The 17,011-nt window shown below is 41.5% G+C and overlaps 1 protein-coding gene across 7 annotated transcripts in view; it reads left to right on the forward strand.

The window, feature by feature from the left end:
* Positions 1–17,011, forward strand: part of DMD (dystrophin) — a 1,185,061-nt gene that overhangs the window by 763,018 nt on the left and 405,032 nt on the right. For all 7 annotated transcript variants that reach the window (XM_087966867.1, XM_087966866.1, XM_087966869.1 and 4 more), the window contains exon 53: positions 968–1,122. In XM_087966867.1, the coding sequence (XP_087822993.1) occupies positions 968–1,122 (155 nt within the window). The remainder of the gene's footprint in view (positions 1–967; positions 1,123–17,011) is intronic.

Below are 17,011 nucleotides of genomic sequence, written 5' to 3' on the forward strand. Positions count from 1 at the left end.
CTGGAATTATTTTGTGTGAGTGAATTTCAGAATCTAGAAGTTTGATGGAGTTATGGAAAAATAATCTATGCACAAGTTTGCATATCTGTAGCACTAAAGAAGAAGAAAAAGTTTTGACATTACAGAAAAATTGTTGAAGAATCAGAAAAAAGAAAGTCAGCACTCTCAAAGAGATGGGCTTTTGCAAATCCTGTCATACTGACCTTATTTGAGAGTGCTTCAAATATTTTGTGGAATCCCCCCCAAATAACTCAAACTTCTGAACTTTTAACTCAGGGATCTCCAAACTTTAAGACCTGTGAACTTCAACTTCCAGAATTCCACAGACAACATGACTGGCAAGGAATTCTGGAAGTTGAAGTCCTCAAGTCCTCAAGTTGCCAAGTATGGAGACCCTTGTTTTAACAATGAGAAAGGTGACTTACCTAAGAAATTTGTAAAGTACTAGACTAACAAGCTGAAGTGTTTATGTTTATATCTGAAAAAGATTAAAAATAATCCTCAATTTTAGTGACTTTTCCAAGTTACAACAGCCCGAATAAAAGTAACTTACAATTGTAGCATACCTGCGGACATGTGATGAAAATTTGGGAGCTTAGGAACCGGTATGTATTTTTAAAGATTGCAATGTTCTTGACTCACATAATCACTATTTGTGACCTTTCCAACCAGCTTCCAACAAGCAGAGTGAATGGGGGAAGCTACATTAGCTTAATGACCATATGATTTTTTTATGGATCATAGTGATTTACTGAACAACTGCTCTAAAAGGCTGTAAAATGATTCATTTAACAAATACTGTACCTGGCTTAGCAATAGAAATATTGGTCCTAATTGTGGTTATAAATCAAGGTCTATCTGTATATGTTTCTATTATGACTATTTAAATTGTTTTGTGTATATTTTCAGTCTGTGTAACTTACTGAGGCCTTTCTAAAAAAGTGCTCATCTTTTTATCTCTTTCCAGCAATTTGCAAAAGAGCTACGGCAATGGCATATAAATGTAGATGTAGCAAATGATCTGGCCCTTAAACTTCTTCGGGATTACTCAACTGATAACACCAGAAAAGTACAAATAATGACCAATAATATTAATGATGCATGGACCACCATTAATAATAGGTAGGACATAATGTTTACTATCATACTTATAAAATGGAATGAAAATCCTGTTTTTCCCTGAAAAATTCAATTTTTTTAAATTATTGGATAATAACAATGAAAGATTTAAGACATCTTGGTATGGTATCTAGTTGCTTTGTTATTGTTGTTGTTTTGCTACCATATATTTCCATAAGATTAGTCTTGAAAAAAATGTTTCTTCTTTCAAATATATTTTAATCAATGTATTATTTACTAAATTATTTCCAAAACTTGTCATTGTTATCTGAGCATTTGAGTTAAAGCTTATGATTCCTAATTTTGTCACAATACAGTTCTATTCATATTTGTTTGTCTCTTCCAAAATGTTTAGTACTTAATATTTAGTACTTAAAGTCCCATTAAAAATTAATGCCATGATAGATTATTTGATTGTGGTAGATTTTCTAAACAACCAATGAAAAGTTTCCCTTAATGAAAATATTTTTTCAGGCGGTCAGAAGCTCTATTTGTTTTTTCTTATATTGGATAATAATTAAAGCTCTAATATCTCTTTTATTCAACCTCATTATTTAGTATAAATATCAATTCAAAAGCTATTTTACAATATTCCACTATATTATGAATCATGTTATAAAATATATACAAATATATATGAAATAAAAAGTATATTAAATCAATAAAAGTAAAAAAGTAATTAAATAATAAAGTAAATAAAAAGTATATTAAATCAATAAAAAGTAAAGTAATTGCTTTGAATTCTTTATTCAGTAAGATGCACACTAATTAAATAGATTTCTCTATTTCTCTTGAATTAAAAAATATATTAGAATGTTTCCAAATATATTAACAACTTTTGCTATCTCTTTGAAGGACAAAAAACATTACATTTCTGCTAATAGTTATTTTTCTGGGATCCCTTCTCTTTTAAGTTTGATTAGTGATTAGAGTAATTAATTGATTAGGCTGATTGTTGCTCAGAAATATTATCTGACTAGAGAGATTACTGCAATTGATTGATTGGTGTGATATTGGCTATATAGATTACCCAAAATTGTTCCTTTAATTAATTCAATCAATGTACTATCTTAACAAACCTACCATGCCAAAAAGAAAATCCAATGCCAAACCACAACCTAAAGAGAAGATAATCCCCACCAATGAACCACAAGACTCCTGCACATGCCTTAAATGCTACAAAAATCTAAAGGATAATGAAAACTCCATCAAATGTTCTCTGTGTAAAAAATACGCTCATCATGACTGCTTGGGATTAACCAAGCAATTTATTCAATACCTGGAATCATCCAATGAGTTTCCATATCTCTGCAAACCATGCAAACCCAAACTGGATCTGTTGGAAAGAGTTGATACCATTGAAACCATTGAAACATCCCTTAACACCATAGTAGCATCCCTGGACGCCGTAAAAGAAAAAATATCCAACCTTGAAAAAAAAAGACACAACGCAAAAACCTGAACATCCAATAGCTACTAACCACATCTCTACCCAACAACCACAACCCAATCCAAAACCCAATCCACAAATAAACACAACCCAGACAAATATTGATATCCCAATCCTCATCAGAGAAGCTGTTGAGCATGAACGGAAACGTCCAAACGCCATCTTATTTGGTCTAGAGGACATCAATGACAATGATGACATCACAACTGTCCGAAACATCATCAGTGATTATCAAGCATCAACCATCTCCGCTGATGAAATACTTGACATTTCCCGCATTGGCCGAGAGCTCAAAAAACAGAGACGGCTCTGTGGCCCCACGCTTGTGCAGGGTCATTTGCAAAAATGAATCAAGCAAACGTAAATTCATTTACACTATAAATTCACTCGCCAAAACCAACACCAACCATAAGAACCTCCGTTGTCGCCCTGACCTAACCATACAGCAACGTGCCCGCTCCCATGTACTCCGCACTGAACTCAAAAAACGTCTAGACAATGGAGAGAAGGACCTGTACATTGACTACCATGCTGACTGTATCAAAAGTAAGCCACACAACCCGCAACTCAGCTTTAACCCTCAACCACAACCCTACCTCAACCGATCCACCATCACCCAAGACTAGGCATGCACGCCCTAACTACCTCAATTCCAACTACTGCTGGCCTTAAATGCAAACTACTCAATGCAAGAAGCCTCGTGAATAAAATACCTGAATTTTTCCTCCTACTAAATATGGCTAAATTCGACATTATATTTGTCTGTGAAACATGGCTCAATGCATCTCTCCCTGACTCCATTACCACAGTAAGAAACTATCATGTTTACCGATCAGATCGTGAAATTCGTAGAGGAGGTGGTGTTGCTATCTTCTATAAAAAGTCCTTACATCTAAAAAATATCCAAGTTACCCAGGAGCTTGCTCTTCCTGAGACCATCATCTGTGAACTATCCTTAAATATCACAATTCGATTCTTACTATGTTACAGAGCACCTGATTATGACATCAAACATGTAAACAAGCTAAATACATTACTAACATGGGCTGCATCCTGCCCATACCCTTTTATCTTTCTTGGCGATTTCAATCTACCTCATATTGACTGGACCCTAAATGATTGTACAACTGAAATCATACACACAACCTTCTACAATGCTATTACAAATCTGGGACTGGAACAACTAGTAACCAACAACACTAGACTAAACAACTGCCTCGATCTCATCTTCTGCAATAGTTTGAATTTAATTTACGGAATACAAACTAAAGAACCCTTTTCCAGCAGTGACCACAATATGATTGACTTTTGTCTCAACATACGCTCACACAAAAATCACCACAATGATGTAATCCCCAATTGTAACTTCAAAAAAGGCAACTATGATCTTATAGACAACGATCTCTCATCCCTTGATTGGCAATCTCTATTCACTGGATGCAACACTGTTGAAGACCATTACAACATATTTTTACTTGAAGTCAAAAGAGTCATCAAACTATATGTACCAACAACAACTCCCAAAACAAAACAAAAAAGCAGATTACCCATAACAATAAGGAAACTTCAATCCAAAAAGAGATCACTCTGGCGGAAAAACAAATCTGGTCACGTTGCCAATTTCAAAAACCGATACAAAAATTTATGCCACCAGATAAGGACCGAATGCATCAATTATCACATTAAACAAGAGGAAAACCTTCTAAGCACCAATTCCACCCGTGCTTTTTACAATTTTGTAAACAACAAACTAAAAGACTCAAGGTCTATCCCACCCTTGATAGGACCTGATGGTAAAGACTGCAACGACGACACCATTAAAGCCAACATCTTTAACACATTCTTCGGCTCAGTATTTGTAAACAGCAATGGATCATGCCCAGTATTTCCTAGCCGTACCACAGATAACAACAATGATCTAATACATATCGATTTTACAGAAGACAATGTTGAAAAAGCACTACGCAATCTAAAACCATCTCTATCTACTGGACCGGATGGAATATGTGCCTACTTCTTAAAAAAGCTATCCACTGCCATAGCCAAACCTCTAAGCATAATCTTTGAAAAATCTTTCAGGACCAGCTCCTTGCCTAACCTATGGTCACAAGCCACAGTCATCCCCATCTTCAAAAAGGAGACCCAAGCCTAGTTGAAAATTACAGACCAATCTCCTTATGCTGCGTCACCTGTAAAGTCATGGAATCAATTATTAACCAATCCATCATCCTCCACTTAGAGACAAACAACCTACTCTCCAATAAACAATTTGGTTTCAGAAAAAAACTATCCTGTAATCTGCAACTCTTACACTGCAAAAACATATGGACGACACAACTCGACCAGGGCAAAGCAATAGACGCAATCTACATAGACTTCTGTAAAGCCTTTGATTCAGTGGTACACGACAAACTACTCCTAAAAATAAAATCCTATGGTATCTCTGGACAACTGAATAACTGGATAGAAGCATTCCTGGCAAACAGACAACAAATGGTCAAAATTGGGAGCGTCCTATCAAATTCTGTACCTGTCAATAGTGGTGTCCCCCAAGGCAGTGTTCTAGGACCAACTCTCTTCTACATAAATGACCTCTGTGACATATTAAGAGCTTGCGTTCTTTCGCTGATGATGTAAAGCTGTTCAATACCACAGACAATACTGCTACCCTACAAAAGATCTTGCGTATCTTTTCGCTGATGATGTAAAGCTGTTCAATACCACAGACAATACTGCTACCTAGACCAATACTCGAAACAGTTCATCAGTCTGATCTAGAGTGGTCAATGTCTGCCACCAGAATACTAGAAAACCTTGAATTACGCCGTCTTCGGTCTGATTTAAGCATGGTATATAAAATCATACATTGCAATGTCCTACCTGTCAATGAATAGCAGCTTCAACCATAACAACACAGAGCACACAATAGACTCAAAATTAACCGCACCAAACTTGGTTGGGAAATCTCTGACCCAGCAAACTCTACCCGACTCCTTTCCAAACCCTGCAAAAACTTTAACCTTAGACTGTCTACTATTGACCTCACCCCTTTCCTAAGAGGTCTGTAGGGGGCGTGCATAAGCGCACCAACGTGCCTACCGTCCCTGTCCTATTGTTTCTCTTATTCTTCTTTTATTTTTCTTATATGTACCCATTTCATGTATTCACAACTATGTATACACTTATACTTATTATCTTGTAAACAATTGGCAAATCAAATAAATAAATAAAATATCCTATGACCTGGATAGTATTCTAAAATTATACCTTTGGTCAGATTGTTACTTCTAGATCAAAAGTAATTTTGACTGGAAGAAGAATCCAGCAATTTATATTTTTTCCTGATTGATTTTAGAAAACTCGTAAACCAGCTCTGTGTTAACCTTCAGAAATATAACCTCTGATGTATTTTTATATTATTAATCACTATTGACAATAGGAATATCAAGCAAGGGTCTTTTTCTTTGTCTCTGCTTTTCACTGATTGTAAATTCTTAAGCTCCCTTTCAGTTTCCTTCTAAAGGAAGATATTTCTCTCTGCTTTTAGCTTTTTACCACCATGAGGCCAGAAAGTTCAAAGGCTGCAGGGTTTTTTAAATACCAAATTAAGTAATTCATTATTTCAGTTTATACAGGTGAAACTCAAAAAATTAGAATATTGTGCAAAAGTTCATATATTTCAGTAATGCAACATAAAAGGTGAAACTAATCTATGAGATAGACTCATTACATGCAAAGCAAGATAGTTCAAGCCGTGATTTGTCATAATTCTGATGATTATGGCTTACAGCTCATGAAAACCACAAATCCACAATCTCAGAAAATTAGAATATTACATGCAATCAATAAAACAAGGATTGTACAGAAAACAATATTGGACCTCTGAAAAGTATAAGCATGCATATGTACTCAGTACTTGGTTTGGGCCCCTTTTGCAGCAATTACTGCCTCAATGCAGCGTGGCATGGAAGCTATCAGCCTGTGGCACTGCTGAGGTGTTATGGAAGACCAGGATGCTTCAATAGCGGCCTTCAGCTCTTCTGCATTGTTCAGTCTCATGTCTCTCATCTTTCTCTTGGTAATGCCCCATAGATTCTCTATGGGGTTCCAGTCAGCACAGTAATCCCATGGTCATTGAACTAGGTTTTGGTGCTTTTGGCAGTGTGTGCAGGTGCCAGGTCCTGCTGGAAAATGAAGTCAGGATCCTCATAAAGCTCGTCTGTGGAAGGAAGCATGAAATGCTCTAAAATCTCCTGGTAGACGGCTGCGTTGACCCTGGACTTAATGAAGCACAGTGGACATGGCTCCCCAAATCAACACAGACTGTGGAAACTTCACACTGGACTTCAAGCATCTTGTAGTGTGTGCCTCTCCATTCTTCCTCCAGACTCCTTGGTTTCCAAATGAGATGCAAAGGTTGCTCTCATCAGAAAAGAGGACTTTGGACCACTGAGTAACAGACTAGTTCTGTTTTTCTTTAGCCCAAGTAAGATGCTTCTGATGTTGTTCGTTATTCAGGAGCGACTTGACAAGAGGAATACGACATTTGAAACCCATGTCCAGGATCCGTCTGTGTGTGGTGGCTCTTGATGCATTGACTCCAGCCTCAGTCCACGCCTTGTGAAAGTCCCCAACACTTTTGAATGGCCTTTTCCTGACAATCCTCTCCAGGCTGCCGTCATCCCTGCTGCTTGTGCACCTTTTTCTTCCACACTTTTCCCTTCCATATAACTCTCTATTAATGTGCTTTGATTCAGCACTTTTGGGAACATCCAACTTATTTTGCAATTACCTTTTGAGGCGTTCCCTCCTTATGGAGGATGTCAATGATGGTTTTCTGCACAACTGTCAGGTCAGCAGTCTTTCCCATGATTGTGCTTCCTACTGAACCAGACTGAGAGACCATTTAAAGGCTCAGGAACCCTTTGCAGGTGTTATGGCTTAATTAGCTGATTAGAGTGGGACACTTTGATCCTAGAATATTGAACCTTTTCACAATATTCTAATTTTCTGAGATTGTGGATTTGGGTTTTCATGAGCTGTAAGCCATAATCATCTCAATTATGACAAATCACGGCTTGAACTATCTTGCTTTGCATGTAATGAGTTTATCTGTCAGGCTACAGAACTTTTCCCATTCACTCAGCTAGAATGAACTTCTGAAAACGTATCCAAACGTATCACAAAGGAATTCTTTATTGAGATGAGACAATTCCTGTAAAAGTTCAAAGCAGCATCTGAGGTCTCTCAGGCATACAGGGATACATAAGGGAGTTTAGAACCCCTCCCCTTATCTCAATGTGTATTTAGTGAAACAAAAGCCAGTATGTTCATTCCTCCCCACCCCGCTTGTAAGGAACGATCTTTTCACAGTTTCCCAGGGCATACCTAATTCCCACCCCCACCCCCTTTATAGAACGAACTATTCAAGAGATTCCCAAAGTACAATCTCACTGTGGAATTTTTATGACCTTCTCATCTCCTGGTTGTGCCTCTCAGAGATGATAGTTCTGGCCATCTGGCTTTTCTCCCTCCATTGTATCATGTGTGGGTTATACAAATTCGATATAAGATTAAATATATTCAGGTTACATCAAGAAAGGATTTCTTTATCAGCCTCCCCCCACTTTTCTTCTTCCACTGAAGAAATGACAGATACACAGATCTGACATCTTGCCCTCCTTAAAAAACAGATAGGTCCACCTGGAAGAAAACAAAAATCATGCATTACATTTGCAATTCAGGATGGTTTATCAGAGTATTTTTGGTGGAACTTACATAATAATGTGGGTGCTTTTACATGTTGTTTTTGGCCACCCACTCTTTTTCTGAAGAAGGAAGGTGTTTCCAAGCTACTAAATATTGTGTGGATCCATGGTGAGTGCGTGAATCAAGGATGTCTTTAATTTCAAAATGTTGTTCCCCATGCACCATGATGGGGATTAGAGGTGTGGGAAGGGGGGGTCTGAGGTTTGAAGTGATCTCTGGTTTGATCAGGCTACAGTGAAATACTGGATGAATCTGCCTAAGTGTTTTTGGAAGTTGAAGCTCTACCGTCACGGGGTTAATAATTCTGGAGATGGGGAAAGGGCCAATGAATTTTGGTCCTAATTTCTTAGAGGGTTGTAATGATTTAAAGAATTTTGTGGACAAGTATACACGGTCCCCAATCTTGAAAGGTTTAGGTTCGCAACGTTTTTTGTCTACATGAGTTTTGTAAACTGCTCTAGCTTCCTGTAAAGATAATCTTACCACTGGCCACATGGCTTGTAAGTTATCCATCCACTCCTTAAGGGAGGGGATTTCAGGATCTTTGGTGGGTAGTTCCGGCATGGGGTTGAATTCTTGGCCCGTGGCTACCTGGAATGGGGTGAACCCCGTGCTACTATGGACTGAGTTATTGTATGCTACCTCTGCAAACGGAAGAAGGTCAGTCCAATTATCCTGTTAGTGACTAATAAAACATCTTAAATATTGTTCTAATATGCTGTTCACTCTCTCCGTCGATCCGTCCATTTGGGGGTGATTTCCTGACGACAACCCCTGGGTGGAGCGTAATAGGTTTAAAAATGCCCGCCAAAATTTGGATGTGAACTGAACCCCCCTATCTGAGATAATCCGTTGGGGAGCTCCATGAAGGCGATAGATGTGTATTAGAAATGCCTTGGCAGTTGGGATCTTTTGGCATGGGATAAAGTGCACCTGTTTGGAAAAAAGATCAGTTACAACCCAAATGACAGTATTTCCAGCACTTTCAGGAAGCTCCACTATAAAGTCCATAGAGATCTCTTTCCAGGGTGCAGAAGGGTCTGCTACTGTTTGTAAAAGTCCAGGATATTTTCCTTGTCTTCTCTTTGCAGCAACACAGGTGGGGCAGCTCGCAACATAGCTTTCAATGTCCTTTTTGAGGGACGGCCACCAAAATTGTCTTTTGATGAGGTGCAGAGTTTTTACAAACCCAAAGTATCCTGCTATTTTGGAGTCGTGGCAATGTTTCATGATGTCCATTCTCTGGCTTGCAGGGACATAAAGTTTGTTCTCTACCCAAGCCAGTCCATCTTTGAGTAAACAAGTGTTTTTGTTAGCCTGGAGCCAGTCGTCCTTAAGTAGTGCCTCCTTAAATATTGATGTCGTTGTGTCTTCAGTCAGGGATGATTTTTTTTTTCTCTTGTGCCCAGGTGATTACTTTGGCTGCTAGTTGGGTCGGTTGGATCATCGGTTTTATAACCTCAATCTTTCTACTGTTGTATTGGGGTTTTCTGGACAGTGCATCTGCTAAGAAGTTCTTTCTCCCAGGAAAATATTTGGGAGTGAAATTAAAACGTTTAAAGTATTGAGCCCACCTTGCTTGTTTTTCAGAGAGTTTCCGTGGATATTTCAGGGCTTCCAGATTTTTGTGATCAGTCCATACTTCAAAGGGGATTTGGTTTCCTTCTAGGAAATGTCTCCATGTGAGCATTGCCCACCGCACAGCATATGCCTCTTTCTCCCATATCACCCATCTTTGCTCAGTTTCCGTCAGTTTCTTGGATGTATAAGCACATGGTTGTAATTGTCCACTTCCATTCTTTTGGAGGAGGACTGCTCCAACTGCAACATCACTAGCGTCTGCTTGGATGACAAAAGGTTGTTTGGGATCTGGGTGCTTAAGGACCGGTTCTGCTGAGAATAGACATTTGAGTTTCTCGAATGCCGCTTGGCATTCCATTGTCCAGATAAGGGGTTGCCTTGGTTTGGGTTTCTCCCCCCCCCCCTTTCGTTTTTAGCAAGTTCGTGATAGGGAGGGTGATGTTTGCAAAAGCTGGAATGAATTGGCGATAAAAGTTCGCAAACCCCAGGAAACTTTGCAGTTGTTTGCGGGTGTGTGGTGGGTCCCAGTCCAGTACAGCTTTTACTTTCTATGGGTCCATCTCTATTTCCTCGTGGGATATTTTATATACCAAATAGTCAATTTTTTCTTGGTGGAATTCACATTTAGAGAGTTTTGTATATAGTTTAGCGTCTAAGAGTTTTGTGAGGAGTGCATGGAGTGGCTTGATGTGTTCTTCCATCGTTTCCGTGTAGATTTAGAACACCATGTAGATTAGAACACCTTTATATAAAAGTTCATGAAGGGTTTCATTGATCAAATGCATAAACACGGCAGGCGCTCCTTGCAGTCCAAAGGGGAGCACTTTAAATTGGTAGCATCCCAATGGTATGTTAAAAGCTGTCTTCCACTCATCCCCTTCCTTTATTCTGATGCGGTAATATGCCTCTCATAGGTCTAACTTTGAAAAAAAAAATCCTTTCGAGAGGTGGGCTAACATGTCCTTCATGAGGGGGAGTGGATACATATTCTCTATGCAAATTGCATTCAATTTTTTGTAATTAACGCACAAGCATGCTGAGCCATCTTTCTTTACGCGGAATAACACTGGGGCAGATATTTTAGGATGGGCGGTTTCAATGAAACCCCTTTTTAAATTTTTATCGATAAATGCTCTGAGTTCTTTCAGTTCTCTGGGGGACATGCAGTACATTTGTGGCTTTGGGAATTTAGCCCCTGGTAGGATTTTGATGGTGCAGTCTGTGGCTCAATGGGGTGGGAGTTCATCACAAGCTTCCTCACTAAATGCTTGGGCCGGATCCTGGTACTCATTTGGGATGTTAATGGTTTCAACAGACTGTCCAGTCATGGCTGACTCTCTGTTCTCTGTTCCTTTCTTTATCCTTTCCTCTGAGCTATTTGCAATTACTACATCTCGCTGGAATTGTACAGTTCCTGTCTTCCAATTTATTTTTGGATTCCATTTCTGCAACCATGTGAGACCTAGGACTAGCGTCTCTTCCATTCCTGGGGCTACAATGAATGTGAGCATTTCCCTATGGTTCCCTCATCTTATTTTAATGGTTCTGTGGTAAACCTGGCTGTCTCCCCCCCCCTCAGCTATAGTTCCATCTAATTGGCAGAAAGCGATGGGGTTTTCCATTTCTTTCAGTTGGATCCCCAATTTCTCTGCAAGGGAGGGATTTATTAGGCATCGGGTGCATCCCGAATCCAGCAACGCTGCAACTTCCTCCACCTTCCCTCGACTGGGGATAAACAGTCTCAGGGGTAGGGTGATTGGTTCAACTGGATTGCTTACCAGCGGGTCGTCTTCTGGATCACTTTTGGACTGGCTCAGGTCCCCTTGGAGGATTGGGGGTTCTTCCTCTGGGTTGGTGGGGGATCGGATTCTTCCCACATCTATTCGGCCTCTCAGGCCAGTCTACTTTCCTCGAGGGCTGGATGTTCTGGGTTTCCCCCCTGCTGAGTGGTCTAGCTTTCTGGCAGGGGCTTCGAATAGCATTCTGCTGCGCGGTGTCCCTCCTTTCCACACTTAAAGCAACCAGAAGTTCTTGGAGTCATGGTGGATTGGGGTTTGAAGACTTCCTGTTTCCCCAGGGGTGGGGATCTTTTCCAAGACTTGCCACTGCGGTACCGGTTTCGAGTCATGTCTATCTCCGCCTCCTCTGCCACCATGTACCATTGGTGCAACAGGTTTGGAGCCCCACGGGCCAGGCAGGCAGCGTATAGGTCATCATTTAGTCCATCTTTGAACCAACAGACTAGGATATCCTCTGGCCAGTCCACCCAGCTGGCCAGGTCATGAAATTCCTTGGTGTATTTTGCTACCAGGCAACTGCCTTGTTTTACGACTCTAATGCGGTCGCGGGCTTTTCTATCGGCGAGGGGGTCCTCGCAGCGGTGGCATAAGGCTGTAATGAAGCGATCGAGGATCCTTAATTCTGGGGCATTGACATTGTGGAGCGTCACCATCCATCTGGCTGCTGCCCCTTCAAGGGCCAGGCTGATGATTCGTACTCGGGATCCCTGGGTTGGGAAATCCCGCCCATATTCTTGCATGTAGGTGAGCACTTTCGCCAGGAAAAATCCCAGTTACTGGGGGTCTCCATCAAATTTTACCCCAAAGGGTGGGATCTTCCTCTTGGATGTCTCTTGGTTGGCCAGGGTTAATCCCCTGATCTGGGGCATTTAGGGGTCGGGTACCTGGTATGGCTCCGGGTCCTTCGGCTTGTCCCTCTGCCCACTCAATTTCCCCTGGATCAGGGGTGGTGGCTCGGGTTCTCTCATTTTCTGGTTCCCTCGCTCTCCTGCAGTGTCACCCTGATGCATCCCTCACCTTGAGGTTCTCCAGGGCTTCCCTCACGAGGCGTTTTATGTACTGTCTCATTCAGTCATCAGCCGGTGGCTCCTCGTCCCATTCTTCCTGATTCGATAGGGCCTCCAGCTCCAATTTCCACCCAGGTTTATGATTGCCCCGGGTGAAGGTTACTCCTCTGGTTCTTCTGTCCCAGCTATCTCTTTTTCCTACACATATAGACCACTGGGGCTTGGTGGAGGTTTCGTAGACAGCCCCCCTGTCTTCAATGGGGTGCACCAAGTCAGTATCTGAGTGGGTACCTGTCAACGTTTCTCCCCAGTATTCGGCTTCCTCTTGGTCCTTGCTGTCCTCAGACATTTTCCTTTCTTGCAGGGTCCCCTCAGTAGAGTGAAAGGGTTTTTTTTTAAAAAAAAAATCCTCTCCGGGCTGACCTCTATTGCAGATGCTGCTTTATGTCAGGCTACAGAGCTTTTCCCATTCACTCAACTAGAATGAACTTCTGAAAACGTATCCAAGTGTATCACAAAGGAATTCTTTATTGAGATGAGACAATTTCTGTAGGAGTTCAAAGCAGCGTCTGAGGTCTCTCAGGCATACAGGGATACATAAGGGAGTTTAGAACCCCTCCCCTTATCTCGATGTGCATTTAGTGAAACAAAAGCCAGTATGTTCATTCCTCCCCACCCCGCTTGTAAGGAACGATCTTTTCACAGTTTCCCAGGGCATACCGAATTCCCCCCCCCCACCCCCTATTTAGAACGAACTATTCAAGAGATTCCCAAAGTACAATCTCACTGTGGAATTTTTATGACCTTCTCATCTCCTGGTTGTGCCTCTCAGAGGTGATAGTTCTGGCCATCTGGCTTTTCTCCCTCCATCGTATCATGTGTGGGTTATACAAATTCGATATAAGATTAAATATATTCAGGTTACATCAAGAAAGGATTTATTTATCAGCCTCCCCCCTCTTTTCTTCTTCCATTGAAGAAATGACAGATACACGGAGCTGACACTATCTCATATATTTGTTTCACCTTTTAAGTTGCATTACTGAAATAAATGAACTTTTGCATGATATTCTAATTTTTCGAGTTTCGCTTGTAATTTTGCAACTTGAACATCCATGTTGATATAATTTTAATGGACTTTGTTATGCTCAAACATGTTAAATATTGATTCCAGTAAATAAACTTGATACATGCTTGGCATTAGAAGACAAGCTAGAAAGACCTGCAGATTGATTAGAGAACAAACAAAGGTATATAATATCATCAAGAAAGTAAAAGATTTGAAATGTAAATAGGCTGGTCACATAGCAAGAAAAACATGTCAGGTGAACAAGGTAGTCATAGAATGGATCCCACTGAATTGACAACATCAGCAAGTATTGCAGACCCAATTGGCAAAAGAACGCTCAGGACTGTGTTGGTTGGAAACATGCTGTCAGCCTTCGAGATTTGCTTCTTTTGCTTTGCATATTTAGGTTGTCATAAGTAACGGGAGGAGGGGGGACATAGTTATGGGAAGAGAACTGGAGGTTTTACAAAAAAGAACTTTATAAGTTGAGGAAGAAGTTTCTTGCTTTTGTTTCTTTCCTATGCTATGTGCAAGCACTGCTCTTTATCAAAATATGTCAAGGTCAACGGACAGAGGCCTCATCACCACCTGGAGATGCCCCACATGACGTTATATACAACTTTTTATTGGATGGACAGTTTGAACTATTGTGGGTGGGAACGTTGCCATCACTTTGTATATGTGATTTACGTGCTCATTTTCTCAGATTCAGAATTCCTTTATGCTAACACTTTATTTCCAGTAAAAGATATCTTTTCTCTAATTAATGGAGTCTAAGTATTTCTTTCTTGGATTTTGAATGGAGCACCAGCTGACATTATTCTGAATCTCTGTTTACCAGCCCACCCGGAAAATTAATAAATTTCTTCCGAGGGGGTCTGAACACAATGTCTAATCCAGCCAGCAACCAAGAAGACCTGGGAGAGACTGGATGACCAGCTTCCCTGCTGTTAGAGGCAGCAGGGGAAGCTGAGTTGTTAGCAGAACTACATCTTGGTGAAAAACCAGCTGTAAAGCCCAAATGGTCTCTGGGAGTCAGCTGGAAGAATCCAGAGGAAGAGCCCCTTCCAGGAGTTACCATTACCCGACAGCGTAGAAGAGAAGAGCCATGGCAAGGGGATGAAAGAAATAATTTTTTATTAGCTCAAGCCTTGCATCTTCTAAATGAAGGAAGGAACTCAGACTAATCAAAGGTATGAGAGGGAAGAGGGGGAGGCAGCCTCAGCTATGAGATCCCAAGCAGCTACCCCCATAAATCAACCTGTACCGGTGCAACAGGTGGCAGCAGCCCAGGGCCCCCCGGTGGGGGGAGCGATGACCAGAAAGCATAGAACTCCAAAGGTGCCTCCGTTGGAAGTAAAATATGGAGGGGATCCCAAGGAGTTAGGTTTCTTCCTGGCACAAGTCTGGAGCCACATGGAAGAATATGGGGAGGATTTTTCCTTGGAAGCAGCCAAAGTCAGATGTGTTACCAGGGCTCTGGAAGGGACAGCTGCAAAATGAATGGTGACTTTGCATAATGATAATGCCCCCCAGCTGATGAATTATGATCTGTTCATGACAGCGCTGCGTGCCAGATTTGAAGACCCACTAGCTGAACATAAGGCTAAAATTTGGATGAAAACCATAAATCAGGAGTGGAGATCAGTGGCTGATTACACGCAGGAATTTAGAGAGCTGGCATGCCGTATTGGAGGCTGGTCCCAGGGAGCCCTGATAGAAGCTTTTGAAGATGGGCTGAATGAAGATGTTTATCAAAGCTCCATCGCCAGAAGAGACCCCAGTGAGCTGCAGCTGTGGTACGTGCTGGCAGCAGAAGTGGAAATTGATTTGACCCGAAACAGATGTGGGGTGGCCTCAGTTGGAGCAAGTCATCCCCCACCAGCCCTTGAGAAGCCTCAAAACCTCAAAAGGGAGGGCCGGCAGCAAAGCCCAAGGCATGCTTCCGATGTGGGAAGGAAGGTCACCGGGCTGCAGATTGTCATACCAAGCTGGAGAAAAAGGGAGCACCTGAAGGAGGAAGAAAACCTGAAAAAACTCCAGTAAAGCCTTGCAAAATGGCTCTTAAAGCGGAAGAGGTTGTAGAGATCGCCCCTCTGAAAGGAGAGGAGCTGGGAACTCCAGTCTCTTCTGAAGAGAGTGAATCTGAATTGGAAGATGACTCACTGGTAAATCCAAACAAGGGCCCTATGACCATCCCAGTGAGATTAAGAGTACCCACGTCGGGAGCCCAAGGGGAAATGTTGGCCTTGTTAGACTCTGGGTGCACAAGGTGTGTAATCAGCTCAGAAGTTGTAGAGAAAATGGGTTTAAGGCTAAAGACTTTTAAAAAGCCCATAGCCTTTTGCCAACTGGATGGATCAGTAGCTGGGGGAGGCCCTGCACATTTCATAATGGAACCAGTAGAAATGACAATGGGGAAGCATAGAGAGACTTTGTGTTTTATTGTTGCCCCTGGGATGGAGCGCCCCCTACTACTGGGTTTGCCCTAGCTCCGGAAATGGAACCCCCAAGTTGACTGGAGGAGGGGATCACTGCGCATACGTACTGACCAACCCCCAGAAGGGGAGGGGCAATTTCAACAGAAACCCCAGAATCCCACAGATCTGGCTTCCACTGGCACTGAGAATCTGAAGGGGGAGGATAAAATTCCTGAAGAATATTGGGATTTAAAGGACGTATTCAGTGAGAAGGCCTCGGATGATCTCTCCCCCCCCCCCCCATCGGTCAACAGATTGTGATATTGAAATTTTGCCAGGAGTGAAACTCCCAAAACCAAAACTGTACTCGATGACACCACGGGAGCTAGAAGAGCTGTGGTCATTTATTGATAAAAATTTGGAACATGGTTTCATACAACCTGCTAGGCCTCGAGTAGCGGCCCAAGTATTATTCCATGAGAAGAAAGATGGCTCTCTTTGTTTGTGTGTGGATTATAGGAATTTAACTGCCATTTCGGTGGAGAACGTGTACCCCCTCCCCTTGATGAAGGACATGTTGGCCCACTTAGCCAAAGAGAAAATTTTTACAAAACTTGATCTGAGAGAAGCTTACTACCGAGTTCGAATTAAGGAAGGAGATGAATGGAAAACTGCTTTTAACTGCCCAATGGGGTGTTTCCAGTTCAACATTCTTCCGTTTGGCCTACAGGGGGCCCCTGCAGTTTTCATGCAAATGATAAATCGGGTTTTGCACGAACATTTATGCAAGGGGGTGC

The sequence above is a fragment of the Notechis scutatus genome, chromosome 5, assembly GCF_049901735.1.
Source record: "Notechis scutatus isolate UNSWTSFEM ecotype Mainland chromosome 5, rNotScu1.2, whole genome shotgun sequence".
Taxonomy (NCBI): domain Eukaryota; kingdom Metazoa; phylum Chordata; class Lepidosauria; order Squamata; family Elapidae; genus Notechis; species Notechis scutatus.